This window comes from Sus scrofa, chromosome X, assembly GCF_054392235.1.
Source record: "Sus scrofa isolate SSC_HxYL_T2T_F1_AM1 chromosome X, Sscrofa_HxYL_maternal_Yorkshire_Landrace_v2.0, whole genome shotgun sequence".
NCBI classification, from domain to species: Eukaryota; Metazoa; Chordata; class Mammalia; order Artiodactyla; family Suidae; genus Sus; species Sus scrofa.
Genome location: NC_139401.1, coordinates 135,284,117 through 135,299,312, shown reverse-complemented (window position 1 = coordinate 135,299,312; position 15,196 = coordinate 135,284,117). Strand labels below are relative to the sequence as shown.

Genomic DNA, 15,196 nt, shown 5'->3' with positions numbered 1-15,196 from the left:
CCCGGTGACCTCAGGAGAGCACGCGGGGCGGCGGCAGGGCCGGAGGCGAGATCATAATAATAACACCGGGGAGAAATAAGCCTTCGGGGAAGGATGCTGCGAGAGAGCGCCCCGCCAGGGCAGAGGCGCGGGCCCTCGGGGACGGGGGACAGGGACGGAGCGCAGCGGGGGCGGGGGGCCCAGGTCCCCGCTGTCCCCGCCGCTGCCTTCGGTCTCCCCACAGCTGCTGGTTGAGACGCCAGCGGGGAGGGGAGCGCGCGGCTCAGGGTAAGGCCGGGGGCAGCCTCGCCTTCCGCTGGGTGGGAAGAACTCGCGGGCTGGACCTGAGGGAGGGGGCGCCGCAGCGCGACCACCTGGAGCCAGGCCTGTGGGCAGGGGGCTGCCGGCCGGTCCTCAGCTCGCCAAGGCCCATCTGGCACGTCTGCGCCGGTGCCCGGCCCCAGTCCCGCCGAGCCCCAGGGCTTACCCTGCAGGGGACCGGCCAGCGACCTGCCAGAAGGCTGGTTACCCTGGCCCCTTGCCCCACGCGGGGCGGGGGCAGCCTCAGCGCGGCTTCGGCACGTGTACCTGCCCGCCCTCCCGCGTGCCTTTGCCAGCCTGGCAAAGCACCACCCAGGGACCCACTAAGGACTTCCTCGCCACCGCAAGGTGCACACCCAGGCTCCCCAGAACTGGAGCTGGGCGTTTCCCCGGCCACTGGGGCTCCTCCTGCGACCGACCCCACGAGCCAGAGGAGGCTGATGGCGCTGGTTGGGGGCCCGGGTCCGGAGGGTCAGGGGGAGGCGGAGGTTCGGCTCCGGAGCGGGGCTGGGAAAGTCTGGCCCCGAGACCCCCCAGAACCGGGGGGAGCACCTCCTGGGACCGCTGTGGGGGACGGGAACACGGAGGGGAAGGTGGGGACGGCTGGGGCGGGCGGGTCACCAGCCCAGCAGGTAGCAGGCGGCCTGCAAGCAGCCGAGAGGAGCCCAGACAAGGCCCGTGCGGCCTCTCGGGCCTGAGCTGTGAGGGGCGCCCGGCCCAGGGGCAGGAGCCGTCAGCAGCACCGGCCAGGCCGGCAGGGGCCGCGCTGGCGCCCAGGCAGGGGGCACAGGGAGCGGGCACAAGCGGCCGGAGGACGTCGGGAGGAAGGAGGAGGACCATCGGTCCCCGCAGGCGGCCGGCCCCGAGTAGCTGGAGCAGCTGGCTCGGAAGGTGCCGTCGAGGCCTTGGGGAGGGAGGCTGTCGTCGCCGTCTTGGCGGCGCGTCCGTGGGCACGTGGGCGCCCTCGCAGCCCGTCTTCAAGGGACGACGTGCTTCCGGGGCGGCCCGAGGAGGGGGGCTGCCCGGGGCCCCGGGGCTCACTGGCCCGTCTCTCAGAAGCTCGTCGTGCTTGGGGACGGGCAGGGCCTTTTCCTGGCGCAGCTCCCCTCCCGTCACCGTGTGCCCACGGCCCGCTGCCACACGCGCGAGGGACACAGGCGCAGGGACAAGGAGTTCGTGTCCCTGGGGCACTGCACGTCCTGAGCAGGGGGGCCACCGTCCCCCGCAGGCTGTCGGCCCCGTCGGGAGCCCGCTCTGCGGCTCCCCTCCTCGGGCTGGACTCTGGGGCCCGCCCCACCCGGGGGCCTGCACGCCCAGCCCTCTGGTCCAGGACAGGAGGGCCTGTGTGCGCAGGCGCACGGGGGTGGGGGTGGGGGCGAGGGGGGGGAGGCCTCCGGGCGGGGGCGGCCACCGGAGCAGCGGGGCTTCGAGCGGGAGCAGAGTCTGGCGCCACGGGGTCTCCTGGGCGTGGCAGGGCGGGCTTGGTGGCCACCAATCAGAGGCCAGGAGGCGCCGCGAGGGGGCCTGCGCAGGCGCACTGGGTCGCCTGGGGCTGAAGGGGCGGGGCTTTGAGAGGACCTGGGCTTCTGTTCAGTTGGTCGCTGGCGGGGAGGAGGACAGGACGGCCACCATGCAGGCCCCGGACGATGGCGAGGGCGGCGCAGGGACGCCCAATGGTCCTGGAGGCTGCTCAGGCCTTGGCGGCTGGGAGGGTGAAGGAGAGGAGGGCGCTGTGGCCGGTGCAGCTCCCCAGGTCCAAGGGGCCTCGCTTGCCCCTGCGCCGGGTGCAGAGGCCTCTTCCCCTGGTGCGACCCCTGGAAGCCCGCCGCTGGAGTTGTATCCTTTGCAGGGGGCTCGCGAGGTGGGAGGGGGTCGGAGGAGGAGCGGGAGAGGTTTCAGGGGCTGGTGAGGGGCTGGGGTGGCCCCGGTGGGGGACAGAACGGGAGCCGGCGGACCAAGTGCGGCTGGAACAAGCAGCCTGTGGGCGGCGGCCAGGATGGCCCGAGGGAGCGTGGCATAGAGTTCCCTGAAGGCCTGGCCTGGGGGCTCTGAGGGAACCTGCGGGGCAACCCGGGGACGGCGGGCCTCAACCCGACGGGGGGGGGGGGGGCGTAACCGCAGACGGGCCTTAACTGAAGCCTCCAGCGCCCTAACGGTGCCCTTCCTGTCCTACACGGATGCGGAGGTGGCTCGCAGGTACCTGTGCGCAGGTGCTGACCTCTACCACGGGGCTGTGCAGAGGGAGCTCACAGTGATTGGCAGTGACCTGGTTATGTGAGTTGCACACACGGGCTGGGAGGCAGTGGCAGCAGGCCGCACGGGGCGCCTCTGCCAAGGGCGCCTTTGGAGACGTGGCGGCGCCAGGGTGGGTCTAAGGAGGGGCTGGGGTGCGGGGGCCGTTTGGGGGGCCAGGGAGGCCAGGAGGTATCAGCTCGGAGGTGAGTGTCTTTTTCCTTCACTTTCAGCCGATTAACGTCTGAAGACTCCGGCCTCCTGCAAATCTCCACTGCCTCCTTGCTCAGCAGGCTTTCCGTCGTGGTGCAGACCATGCAGCACTTCGTGCCTCCGGTGTTTGTTAAGCCTCGGCCTGGAAAGGGGGGTTGAGGCCACAAGAGTACCCTGTCCTAGGCAGCGCGTCCTTCCCTAGGACCGTGATTTTCGCACCAGTGGCCACTTTATTGGAGGGCCCGACTGTCTGCCTGCACCAGCCCTTGGCCACTCTCTACCCCCGTGGCTTGGCTTGCTGCCTAGGTACTGCTTACCGCGGATAATAAAACGGAGTTTCTTTGCGGCATCCAGATCTTCTCGCCTTTGTCCTCGGGTGGGAGGGGAGGCTCTGGGGTTCAGATGTTCCAGTAGTAAAAGGCAGTTGAAGGCAGTTTAGGAAAGGGAAGCAAATGAAAATGATCTGGGTCCTGTTGTTCCGCATTGGCCACTGTCACCACTTTGAGATACTTTTCCTGAGTAGGCATATTCTGCACAAGAACGTGATGCAAAGCACAGGCAAAATCTACCTAGAGATTCCAAAGGCAGAAAGAAACCTTTCCCCGTTGTAGAGCCAAGCAGCTCTAACTTGTAACATGCCTGTCCTCAAATAAGAGGACTCGCCGCCACCAGGTCTCACGTCCAGCTCATCTGAAGTTTACCTGGGAACTGCAGTGACTCAATATATCAGTTAACTGGTGTTTGGGGAGTTCTCACTGGTGTTTGGGGAGTCTCCGTGAGGATGCAGGTTTGATCCCCGGCCTCACTCAGTGGGTTAAGGATCTGGCGCTGCCATTTGCTGTGGTGTAGGTCACAGATGTGGCTCAGATCCCATGTTGCTGTGGCTGTGGTGTAGGCCAGTGGCTACAGCTCCAGTTAGACCCCTAGCCTGGGAACCTCCATATACTGTGGGTGCGCCCCCCCAAAAAAAATAACAAAATAAACTGACTGGTGTTTTGGACTTAGGTTTGTGCCCCTGCCCACCACTGCCCATTCCAAATCTGTATTTGAAGCCTTAAGCCCCAGTATGGCTGTACCTGGCTGGAGACAGGGCCTTCAAGGAAACGACTAAGGTTAAATGAAGTCCTCAGAATGGGGCCCTGACCTGGAGGTCATCGCATGAAGTGAAGCGGATCAGAGGAAAGACAGTATCATATGATATCACTTATATGTGGGATCTAAAATATGGCCCAAATGAATTTGCTTACAAAACAGACCCACATGCACAGAAAACATATGGTTACCAAAGGGGAAAGGAGGTGGGGGCTAAACTAGGAGTTTGGGATCAGTAGCTACAAACTACTGAACATAACGCTGCTAAGCCAACAAGACCCTACGGTAAAGCACAGGGAACCACATTCAAAATCTTAAATTGTAACGGAAAATAATATGAAAAAGAAGAGATACGTATGTAAGATACTGAATGACTTTGCTGTACCCCAGAAACTAACACAACATTGGAAACCAACCATATTTCAACTAGCAAAGCCAAGATTAGAGCCCTCGTCTCCCAAAGGTCAGTGTCCTTCGCAGGAGGACACCTGAAAGGCCCGCTCTCGCGCGCTCTCATCTCCATCTCCCCTCGTGCACTGAGGAAAGAGGCGCGGAAGGCAGCTGTGCGAGAGCCAGAGAAAGAGGCCTCATCAGAAAGCGGAATTTGCTGGCTCCTTGATCATGGACTTGTCTCTAGACTCCGGAACTGTGAGAAAATAAGTTGCCGTTCTGCAAGCCGCCCTCTGTGGATCAGGGGATCAGTATTTTGTTCTAGCAGCTTGAGTGCACTAATACAGCTGGCTTTGTCCGGGGACAACGTCTCCTGTCCTCGTGACAGGAGCTAGTTTTGCAGTCGGGAGCCAGGTACCCACTGAAGGTCGGTCTCCACCCTCCCACAGAAACTGGGAGGAAGGGCTGCTGTCTTGCTGGATGTTTACATTCCAAAGAGATGTCTCCCAGGTCCTAGAAAAAGACGTGTCTGGGCTGTAACGCTGACAAAGGCTTTTTCGCCTTTAAAACTACAGACATACCCTCAGAGAGACAGAGAACGAACCTACACGCTTTCCAACGTCAAGCCTCTAAGAAAAGGAACGGGGCGGGGGATGTCGGGCAAAGGGCACCAACTCTCAGCTGTAAGATGAATGGATTCTGGAATCCGAAGGAGAAAAAAGACCAGGACCTCCTCTTCCTTGCTTTCGACACGAAGAATTAAGCCTCTTCTCTTCATGGCCTGTGCGTCCTTCCAGTGCTCTCTCCAACACGGTGTATCCCGCAGTCCTTCTTCTGTGGACTCCATCAGCTTTTCGCTACAGGCGATCGTGTCTGCAAATAAAGGCAGTTTTTCTTCTTTCCTTCCAGTCTGGAATGAGTTTTGGGGGGTTGTGGTGCTTGTTGTTTTGTTCTGTATGCTTTTTAGGGCCGCCCCTGCGGCATGTGGAGGTTCCCAGGCTAAGGGTCGAATCGCAGCTACAGCTGCCAGCCTGCACCACAGCCACAGCCACTCGGAATCCGAGCCGCATCCGCAACCTACACCGCAGCTCACGACAGCGCCAGATCCTTAACCCGCTGAGCGAGGCCAGGGATCAAACCCGCATCCTCGTGGAGGCGAGTTGGGTTCATTACCGCTGAGCCACAACAGGAACTCCCGGAATGCCTGTTATTGCTGGATCTGTCCTCATCATGGGTTGGATTTTCCTGCTCCTCTGCATGCCTGGTAAATTTACACTGGATACGAGACATTACGATTGTACCCTGGCTGCTGGTTATGTCTTGTGCTCCTAAACACACTCATGTTTATTCATGGGATGTTTGACTTGGAAACAGTTAAACCCTCCAGATACTTGCTTTGAAGACTTGCTGCGAGGGACCGGAGCAGCTTTCAGCGTAGGACTCATTTTTCCCCACGCTAATGAGACAAGAGCTCTGAGGCTTCTTGAAATCATGACGTTTGCCATTGTGCCAGGTGGGGACAGCCACTAGTCCCTGCCTCGCTGGAATGCTGAGCACCGTTGCTTTTCATCCATTCTGGTGGTCCTTGCACGGGGTCCTCACACACGCTCGTGCTGGTCAGGGGTCTGCGCGGACTCCAGCGGGACCCTCTGTCCACACGCACGGTTCTCCCTCTGCCCTGCCGACTCTAGGGGCTCTGAATTTCAATTCCATCCGCTAAACTCAGGGCGTCTGCTGAGCCCCACCAGGAACCTGCCTCGCCAGACAGTCACCTGGGGCAACTGCAGGGCCCACCCGTTGGCCCCCAGAGATCACTGTCATTCCCCACCTAGTGGCTAGCTAGCCAGCGTCTCCCGACCTGTAGTTCATCTCTGTTGTCTGGTCTTTGGGGGTCTTTCAGGTGGCAGAGTAAGTCCTGTTCCTGTTACCTCGTGTGCCTGGACAGAGTCTGCCTGCTCTGTAGGACGTGGAGAGCCCTGGGGTTACGGGCTGGAGGGCGAGGGACGCTGTTGATGGTGACAGCGAGGGAGGGCACGATACCGGTGGCTGTGAAGACGCTGAAAACTGTCGCCTTGAAGGAGGCAGCTGCGCTGACTACAGGGAGGACCTGTTTCCTTTTCTTTTCCTCCCCTCTCCCCCCCCAACGCTCTTTTCTCTGTTTCTCTTTCTGCCCTTCCTTTCTGTCTCCTTTTCTTTCTTCCTTTTTTCCTGCCTTTCCTCCTCCTTCTCCCTGTCCTGTCCCTTCCCCGTCCCTTTCTTGCTCTTGTGTCCTTTTGTCTTTCTGCCTGGACTCTTATGTTTTAGAGATGAATTCCTAATGAATAGAATTCAGCTCCTGTATAACACTGTCCACCCTGTTTCCCCTCTCATTCTTCCACTATGGTTTTATTAGATTCTCTCCATTTCTGAAAGTTTGGATATTCAGTTAAAACACAGTGCACGGATGTTCTGGGTGACATTGCCAAGAAAGGCTCCAGTCCTCCACAAATGCTGCTAATTAGCTGGCAAACATTGTCAGAACTGACACTTACTAAACTCTGGAATCTAGTAAAAAATAAAATGTACCACTAAGGAAAACCTTGACAAAGAAGAAAGTTCCTGATTTGAGAGAGGAGACTCTGCTAGGACATTTAAACTGCCCACTTAGCATCAGTCAATGCCCAAATCGACAGCAGGCTGGGGATGGCAGGTAGCCAGCACACCTGGCGCAGGTTGCTCGCGCCATCGTATTGGCTGCTCCCCTCTGTCCTCAGGGGAGGCGTTTATACAGGGTGTGCACAACAGGCACATATACTAAAACTGGAACAATACGGAGAAGATTAGCACGGCCCCAGCACAAGGATGACACGCAAACGCGTTCCATATTTTTGTATTTAGAGTGGATGAGCACTGAGAAAAGGCAAGTACACATATGAATGACTGGGTCACTTTGCTGTACAGCAGAAATTGGAATAACATGGTAAATCAACTATACTTAAAAATAAAATTTTAAAAATTTAGAGAAGAGCAGCTGTTTTCATTTAAATTTGCTTCTAGTCTTTTTGCCAGTCTGTTCCATTGCTGCTCTGAGATGCATCGCCACTTGCTCAGAATCTCGGGTCTGAGTAGTTGCACTGGAATATCTGAAAGGTTCCCAGACTCTAAGGAAATACGATTATGTCAAACTCAGCCTCCTCTGTGCATCGGTGAGAAGAGATGCAAACATTCTTTCAGTCTGGGAGGTGGAGGTGTGTGCCGTTGCTGCGAAGAAAGCGGTCAATGAAGTCAAGCTCAAAATCATCCCCCAAACTGAGTTTATTTGGGGCTAGCAGAGGAATTGCAACTCGGGAGACACACAAACTGCAGGCAAGCTATAGGTAGTCCACCGGGGGCGGGGGGCAGCCTGTATTTACGGACCCGCATCCTCATGGTTCCTAGTCAGATTCGTTTCCGCTGCGCCACCACGGGAACTCCAGGTTGGCCTTCTCCTGGAATCACCTTCTAGGGTGTGGGCTGCTTAGCCAGACCGACAAGGTCAGAGGTGGCCGGTGTTTGCCATTCTGTTTGGGTTCTCTTGACTAACAGAGAGTGATCTGTTTAAACCACTTATAAGCAGTGAATTAAACGCCCCTCTGATGCATTCAATGTCTATAGGGAGCCCAGAATTTTCTGTAAGAACAGCCTGGAGTCTGCTGCAGCAGGCATGAACACATTCAGCGGGCTTTTGGTGCTACCAGAGTTTTGTTGGACTGGTTTAGGGGAAGCCCTGGGACTGGCAAGACGCAGCCTTGAGGCCGTGGCCCGAGCTTGGCTAGTCACAGTCAGAGCTGGTGGTTGACATACCTGAACTTCTAAAGGTTGTTGGGGGCTTTCCCCACTAGGAGTTTTCGTCCAGGTCTGGGCTTGCCCCTCAATCGGCTTGGGGACGAATTGATGAAGATCAGAATGACAATACTGAATCTTCAACACATCTATGAGCATCCTCAGTGACCTTGGCCAAATCTCTTTTTCAAAACAGGAGAAAAGCTTACAAATGTATTTAATGTAAGTTGTACGTGACATGGGAGTCTTCATAAGGAAATGAAGGTCTGAAGAAACACGTCATTGCTTTATGGTCATTGATGATGCAGCTGGCTTCATTCTTATTTTACTAAAAAAGAAATGTGTTTGGCCGCCCCCACAGCCATGTGGAAGTTCCCAGGCCAGGGAGCAAACCCAAGGCCAAAGCAGCGACCCGCAGTGTTGCAGTGACAACACCAGATCCTTAACCCACCGCGCCACGAGGGAACTCCCATTTCTAAAGTTTGAATTGACATGTAGCTGATGAGCAATATGATATTAGTCTTGGCAGACTCCATAAGGATTCGACCTTTCCATAGATGATGCACCAATCACCATGAGCCTCGTAATCATCTTCCCAGACGAAGTTACTACCAGACGACTGGCCCTCTTCCTTTCCGCTGCGTAGTGCACATGTGTCACCTCCTTAGTATATGACCCCTTACCCCTATTTCCCCCGCCCCTCCTCCCTTCTGGGAAGCTCCCCTTTGTTCCGGGAGTCTCATGGGTTTTGTTTGTTTCATGTTTTAGATCCACAGATAAGTCAGATCAGGCGATATTTGTCTTTCTCTGTCTGACTTATTTCACTTTGCATAATACCCTCTGGCTCCATCCATGTTGTCACATGTGGCAAGATTTCATTGTTTTAATGGCTGAGTATACACGTTTCTTCTTTCTCCATTCATCTATTGATGGATGCCTTTGTCGCTTCCACATCTTGGCTATTGGAAATAGTGCTGCAATGAACATTAGAGTTTATATCTTTTCAAATAAGTGCTTCTGTTTTCTTTGGGTAAATACCCAGATGCGAAATTGCTGAATCATATGGCAGTTGTATTTTTAACTTTTTGAGGAACCTCTACTATTTTACAGTGGCTGCAAAAATCTGTATTCCCACCAACAGTGCATGAGGGTTCACTTTTTTTTTTTTTTGCTTTTTAGGGCCACACCCATGGCATATGGAAGTTCTCAGGCTAGGGGTTGAATTGGAGCAACAGCTGCTGGCCTCCACCACAGCCACAGCAATGTCAAAGCCGAGTCACATCTGCGACCTACACCGCAGCTCACAGCAACGCTGGATGCTTGACCCACTGAGTGAGGCCAGGGACCAAACCCGCATCCTTGTGGATCCTAGTCGAGTTCTTTACCACTGAGCCACGACAGGAACGGCCAGGTTCCCTATGCTTCACATGCTCACCGGCACTTCTTATTTGTTGTCTTTGCGGTGCTGGCCATTCTGACAGCTGTGAGGGGATATTTCATTGCGGTTTCGGTGTGCATTTCCCTGATGATTAGATTGGACCTAAACCATGGATTCCGAGGACTGGAAATGGGAAGAATATGTCCCTGCAGGGCTGTCATGAGACGTGACTGGAGTCAACAAAAATCAAGAGGAGTGAAGACCCCGGACAAAGTCGGGGAGCCATTATTTTATGTTTGGCGATTGTAGCCATACTTTTCTCTTCCAGTTACTGTGGCTGCATAAGAAATTACCCCAAAGGGAAGGTGGCTTAAAACTGTCACAACTTGTGCACGCAGACAGAGTGGGAGGCTGAGGAGTCAGGCCAGGGCAGAGAGTGGGGACCTGTTTGCTCTGCTCCGCGATGCCTGGGGACGCGGCTGGGAAGACCCGAGCGGCTGCGACGCCATCCCCCCCCGCCCCCCGCGCCGGGCTCACGCCCTCACGCGGCCCCCTCTGCCTGCCACCCCAGGAGGCCTGGGCCCCGGGCGCCGGAGCACCTCCGCGCGGCCCCTCCGTGGAGCTTGGGGCCTCGGCGCCCCGGGACAAGCCCAGGGCCGCCTTCTTGCCGCCGGCGGCTCGGGCGTCCCGAGCACCCCGAGCACCCGGCCCAGGGGACAATGCGGGAGCGGCCCCGCCTTCCGCCACTCAGCCTCGGGCGTCCTGCTGCATCCCTTGTGCGGCTCTGCCCGGCGCACGCGGGCCCAGGCCAAGGCGCGCGTCGGGGACAGAGCCCCCGCCTGCCCGGAGGCGGCGACGGCGGCGGCGGCGGCGGCGGCACGCGGGGTGCCTACCGCTGGGCCCGGCCCTGGAAGAGCCCCTCGGCCACGCACGCACGGCTGGGACCCTCGTCACGCGCACGGGTGGAGCAAGGGCGGCGAACGCCCTGGGAACGGCCTCCGCGGGGACAGCGGGGGAGGCTGCGACCTGGGCGGCGGGGCGGCCCCGGCCCTCGGGCGCGACCCGTGCCGCTAGCGCCACCTGGCGACGAGAGCCGCCCGCGGCCGGCGCCGTTCTCCGCGGAAGCGACGGGCCCGCGGGGTCCCGCCCAAGCAGCGGCCCGGGCGGCCGCGGCTCCCGCGACGACGCTGCTCACCTGGCGAACGGGGGGCGCGCGGCGGCGTCTCCACCGCAGGCCGGCGGGGACGCGGAATCGTCGCGCGGGCTCTCCGCGACCAGGGCCCGGCCCGGCCCCCGCCGGCGGGGCAAACCCACGGGGCGCGGAGGGCTCCGGCTGGTCCCGGACAGACGCAGAGCGCGAGCGGGAAGGGAGGTCCTCGCGCGGACCGGCCGTCCCCGCGGCCTGGCGCGCAAGGCGCGCTCGGGGAGGAGGGGCCGATGCGCAGATGGACGGGAGGCCCGCAGGCAGGCGGGGCGGAGCCGGACGCGGACACCTCGGCCTCCCGGACGGACGGTGCCCCCGACGCACAGCCCGGGCAGGCGAAGGCGGGGCGCCCCCGGCCTTGCCACCGAGCAGCCGCGGCCGTCGCCCGGGCCGGGCCCGCCTCCGGCTGAGGAGGCGCCTCGGGGCCCCTCACGGCCGGCCTCGCCAGGCTGGAAATGCCGGGGTGAGCGTGGGCGCCACCGCCGCGTCCAGCGCGGCAGCCCCCGGGCCCTCGGCTGGGTAGCCGGAGGACGGGGGCAGGTGCACCCGGATCGGGGTCGCGGAGAAGGACGAGGACCCCAGCGCCCGGGGGCAGTGCACGTGGCCGCGGCTTTGCCCTGGGAAGACGGACGGACGGACGGCTGAGAAGATGCGCAGGCACGAGAGGGGAAAGAGGAGGAAGGGGGAGCCAAGAAGCCAGCTCCCGCCCCGGGAGACGACGGGAGACGGCGGGCTCCCTGCCGCGGGCGGGCGGGCGGGCGGGCGTCGGAGCAGGAGAAGTAAAAGCTGATTGGAAAATCGTCCCCCAAGAAGAGGCAGGGGATGAACCAGCAAATACTCGTGGAAGAAACCGGACAAGATTCCAGGGGCCGCCCGCACCTAAAAAGGAAGCACATGCTTTCAGTCCGGGTGATTTTAAGAGAAAGCAGTTTGAATTCACCCGAGTTCCACCCCACGAGTCCCCTGCTCAACTGTTAAAGAGTTGATGGTGTTCTCCTGTGGCTCGGCAGGTGAAGGACCCGGCGTTGTCACTGCACCGGCTTGGGTCACTGCTGTGGGGTGGGTTCGAATCCTGGCCCGGGCACTTCCACATGCCAAGGGCACAGACACACACACACACACACACACACACACACACACACACAAAAGAGTTTACCAAGGAGAACGGACATCTATCTGGCTCAACATGGCCTCAAGCCAGCATACCACTGAACCCCAAATTTGGTAACCACAGTGTACAGACAAGGGAATAATGAGGCGAAAAGGTTCAACACACTCACACCCAGTCCAGCAGGATCTTGAAGGGATAAAGCGTCACAGAGGAATCGAAGAGTGACCGGTAGGATGCGCTTTACTAATGCAAACAATCCCACAAATGGAAGGGAAGAGGAAAGAAACTACATTATAGATCCAGCAGGTGCGAAAATGGCACTTCCCACACCTGACATTCCTGCCTGGTTTTCCAAACCCTTAGTGAGACCGGAGTCCAGGCCTCACCTCAAAGCACCCGAGCCAGGACACGCTTTGCCTCAAGCCCGCTGCCTGGTCCAACACCTCCCCCGGGACCCCCACCTGGGCTGCGCCCTCTGGGACTCAGAATTCGTCATCAGGCCCTTCTCGAAGCTTCCTCTACCTTCTGCCATGAAGGAGGCTCAGCTCGAACCCCGAGGACACTACTTCCTCGCGGCCCTGTCCAAGGAAGACTCCCTTCGCTTCTCACTGCCGGTACTCCTCAGGGCCAGGGGGCGGGGCCGGGGACCCCTCCCCACTCCCAGGGCGACTTTTCAGCACAAGATCTCCTCCCCTCTTGAAAGGGAAAGCCCAAGAGGGACGTCGCCGAAAGAGCAGAGGGTGGACTTCCGGGGGCCTGTCCCTCCACTGAGGCAGTCACGGACTTAGCAAACGTGGTCAGAATCAATGCGGCCAGAACCCTCAAACGAGTGTGCTGTTTCCAGCACCCAAGCAAGAGAGAGGCGGTTTCAACACAGGAGGACTTCCTGGTGTTGGAACGTTAGCCTCGCCCCCACACCCCTTCCCAGAAGAGGAGCCGCCTTGCGGGTGGCAGCCTGGGTCCCCAGGGTGATCCCTGGCTCAGGAGGGAGGAGAGGAGTGCAGACCTTGTTCCCAAGCGATCGCATCTGTGGTTGGCTTGCACCTATCTGGGGCTTCTCTGAAGGACCGACACCAGACACTGGCCTTTGTTTCACCTGAGCCAACTCCTTGGGCAGAAGAGCGGCCGAGAGGGTGTTCCTTGCAAACACTGAGCAAGCCCCTGCCTCTTGGGGCAAAAGAGTACAGCTGGGGCAGACGAGAGACCCACCAAAAACCTTGGAGGAGAAACTGGGGACAGGTACCTTCGGGAATACCAACTTTGCAAAGCTCCTGCTCACCATGGGGAATCGAGAAAGTCTCAGGCATGCCCAGGGCTGGATGCATGCTCAGAACAGACCTGACAACACTCTGAGCTTCCACCTCCAGTTGATGTGCAGGCTCAGAAAAACATAAGAAACCACGGCTAAGGCAGAGCTGCGAACGGACTGGCCAAGCATGGAAGGAACGCCCCGACACAGAGCCAGTCTGCAGAGGCCGGGCAGGTATTCTGTCCCTCATGTTCCTCCTTCTTCATTTTCCTTCTTCTTTGTGTTTTTGCTTGTTTGTTTGCTCGTTTGCAGCTCTGAGTATTTAAGGAAAGCTCTGTCAAAGCACTAGTTGACCACAAGTTAAAAGAGCAGATACTTCAGAGACGACACATGATAGAACATACCTCTTTGGAAAACGGTTTGGAAACCTCGCGAAACCAAGAGCAACCACAACCCGCAGAAAGCAACAACAACAACCACAAAGACCCTGAAGGCCGGGAAGAATGCAGATTCCAGAGTCACCACATAATAATACTCACATAATAATATAATAATATTCCAGATTTCAGTGGAAAATTGTGAGGCATGCACAGAAACAAAGAAGCATGGCCCAGTCACAGGATGAAAAGAAAGGAGCAGAATCTCTTTGTCAAGCGGCTCGGACGTTGGACTTACTAGACAAAGACTCAAGTAGCTTTCTATCACATGTTCCGAAGGCTAAAGCAAACCAGGAGAACCGTCTCAACAAACAGAGACTATCAATAGAGGGATAGGAATTATAAAGAGAAAGCAAGTAGAAAATGGGGAACTGAAAAGTACCCAAAAAATTGAAGTGAATAATTCACGATAAGGTCTCAACAGCAGAGTTGAGCAGGCAGAAGAAAGAATCACTGAACTGGAAGAGAGAAAAACTGAAGTTGTTTCGTCTGAGGAGCAGAAAGTCAAAAGAATGAAGGAAAATGAACAGAGTCTAAGAGACCCGTGGGACGTTATCAAGGAGAGGGCACATGCCTTGCGGGAGGCCCGGGAAACGAAAGCAGACGGGGCCAAAAAGAGTGTTTGAAGAACGCATGGCCAGCAATTGCCCACATTTGATGAAAGCCTGAATGTATGCCTCCAGAAGGCTCAGTGAATCCCAAACAGGATAAAACCAGAGAGACCGACACCAAGACACAGTGTCATCCAACTGTTCAAAGCCAAAGACAGGATTGCTCTTGTGGCACCGTGGGTTAAGGATCCAGCTTGTCACTGTGGCGGCTCGGGTCGCTGCTGCGGTGCGGGTTCGGTCCCTGACCCGGGAACTTCCACATGCCCCGGGTGAGGCAGAAACAAACCAGCACACAAACGAAAGCCAAAGCCAAAGAGAGAATCTTGAAAGCAGCACAGCAGGAGTGACTTCTCGGAAGGGATCCTCCACAAGACTGACAAGTTCTCATCAAATTCCATGGAGGCCAGAAGGCACTAGGGTGACATGTTTAACGTTTTGAAGGGGCCGGGGTCGGGGGACGTGGGGAAGCTGTCAAGCAAGAGTTCTCTGTCTGACATAAATTTTCCTCCAGAAATGAAGAAAAAATAAGACACGCCCTGATAAACTAAATCAGAGAAGTCCTTGCCTGGAGATCAGCCCTACGAGCCGTGCCAAAGGGAGTGTGTCAAGCTGAGTCGAAAGGACACGAGACGATACACAAAGTCCCACAGAGAAATAAAGAGCATCAGTCAAAGTAAATCCATAGGTAATTATAAAAGTCAAAACTAATGTGTTGTTGCATTTATCTTCTCTCTCTCTCTCTCTCTCTCTCTCTCTCTTTTTTTTTTTTTTTTTTTGTCTTTTTGGTTTTTTTTAGGGCTGCTCCTGCGGCATATAGAGGGAGGTTCCCAGGCTAGGGGTCGAATCAGAGCTATAGCCGCCAGCCTACCCCACAGCCAGGGCAACACGGGATCCGAGCCGCGTCAGCTCCGATTGCACGCCTAGCCTGGGAACCTCCGTATGCCGCCGGCGTGGCCCCAAAAAGCAAAAATAACAGAAGAAAGTCCTGGAAGATGCGGGTGAACACCTTCACGAGTTTCTAACGGGCAGGGCTTCTCAGAGGAAACAAAATCCAGCATTTATCTTGAAAACACAAAAGGTCACTTGAAGACGTTTAAACGCTCTGAGCTTCTACACAGAAAAGGACCAGGAGCAAAGGCAAGAGAAGCTTGCGGAGGCGAGGAAACGTGTCTTGTAAT

General features: G+C 57.3%; 1 protein-coding gene and 1 pseudogene across 1 annotated transcript; both read left to right on the top strand.

Annotated features, from left to right (window-relative positions):
• The first annotated feature begins 1,881 nt into the window (after window positions 1-1,881).
• Window positions 1,882-3,094, top strand: LOC100737597 (EKC/KEOPS complex subunit LAGE3). The gene is made up of 3 exons (XM_003484168.5): window positions 1,882-2,136; window positions 2,446-2,574; window positions 2,766-3,094. Exons 1-3 carry the CDS (start codon window positions 1,931-1,933, stop codon window positions 2,902-2,904), a joined length of 474 nt encoding a protein of 157 aa, XP_003484216.3. The 5' UTR covers window positions 1,882-1,930; the 3' UTR covers window positions 2,905-3,094.
• Window positions 3,095-7,000: 3,906 nt separating this feature from the next.
• Window positions 7,001-7,096, top strand: LOC146394838 (U6 spliceosomal RNA; annotated as a pseudogene).
• The last annotated feature ends 8,100 nt before the right edge of the window (window positions 7,097-15,196 follow it).

Coding starts and splice junctions, on each gene's coding strand:
- LOC100737597 (XM_003484168.5), top strand. CDS start 1,931: ATGCAGGCCCCGGACGATGGCGAGGGCGGCGCAGGGACGCCCAATGGT. Junction 2,137..2,445: donor GGAAGCCCGCCGCTGGAGTT/GTATCCTTTGCA, acceptor TGAAGCCTCCAG/CGCCCTAACGGTGCCCTTCC. Junction 2,575..2,765: donor ATTGGCAGTGACCTGGTTAT/GTGAGTTGCACA, acceptor CTTCACTTTCAG/CCGATTAACGTCTGAAGACT.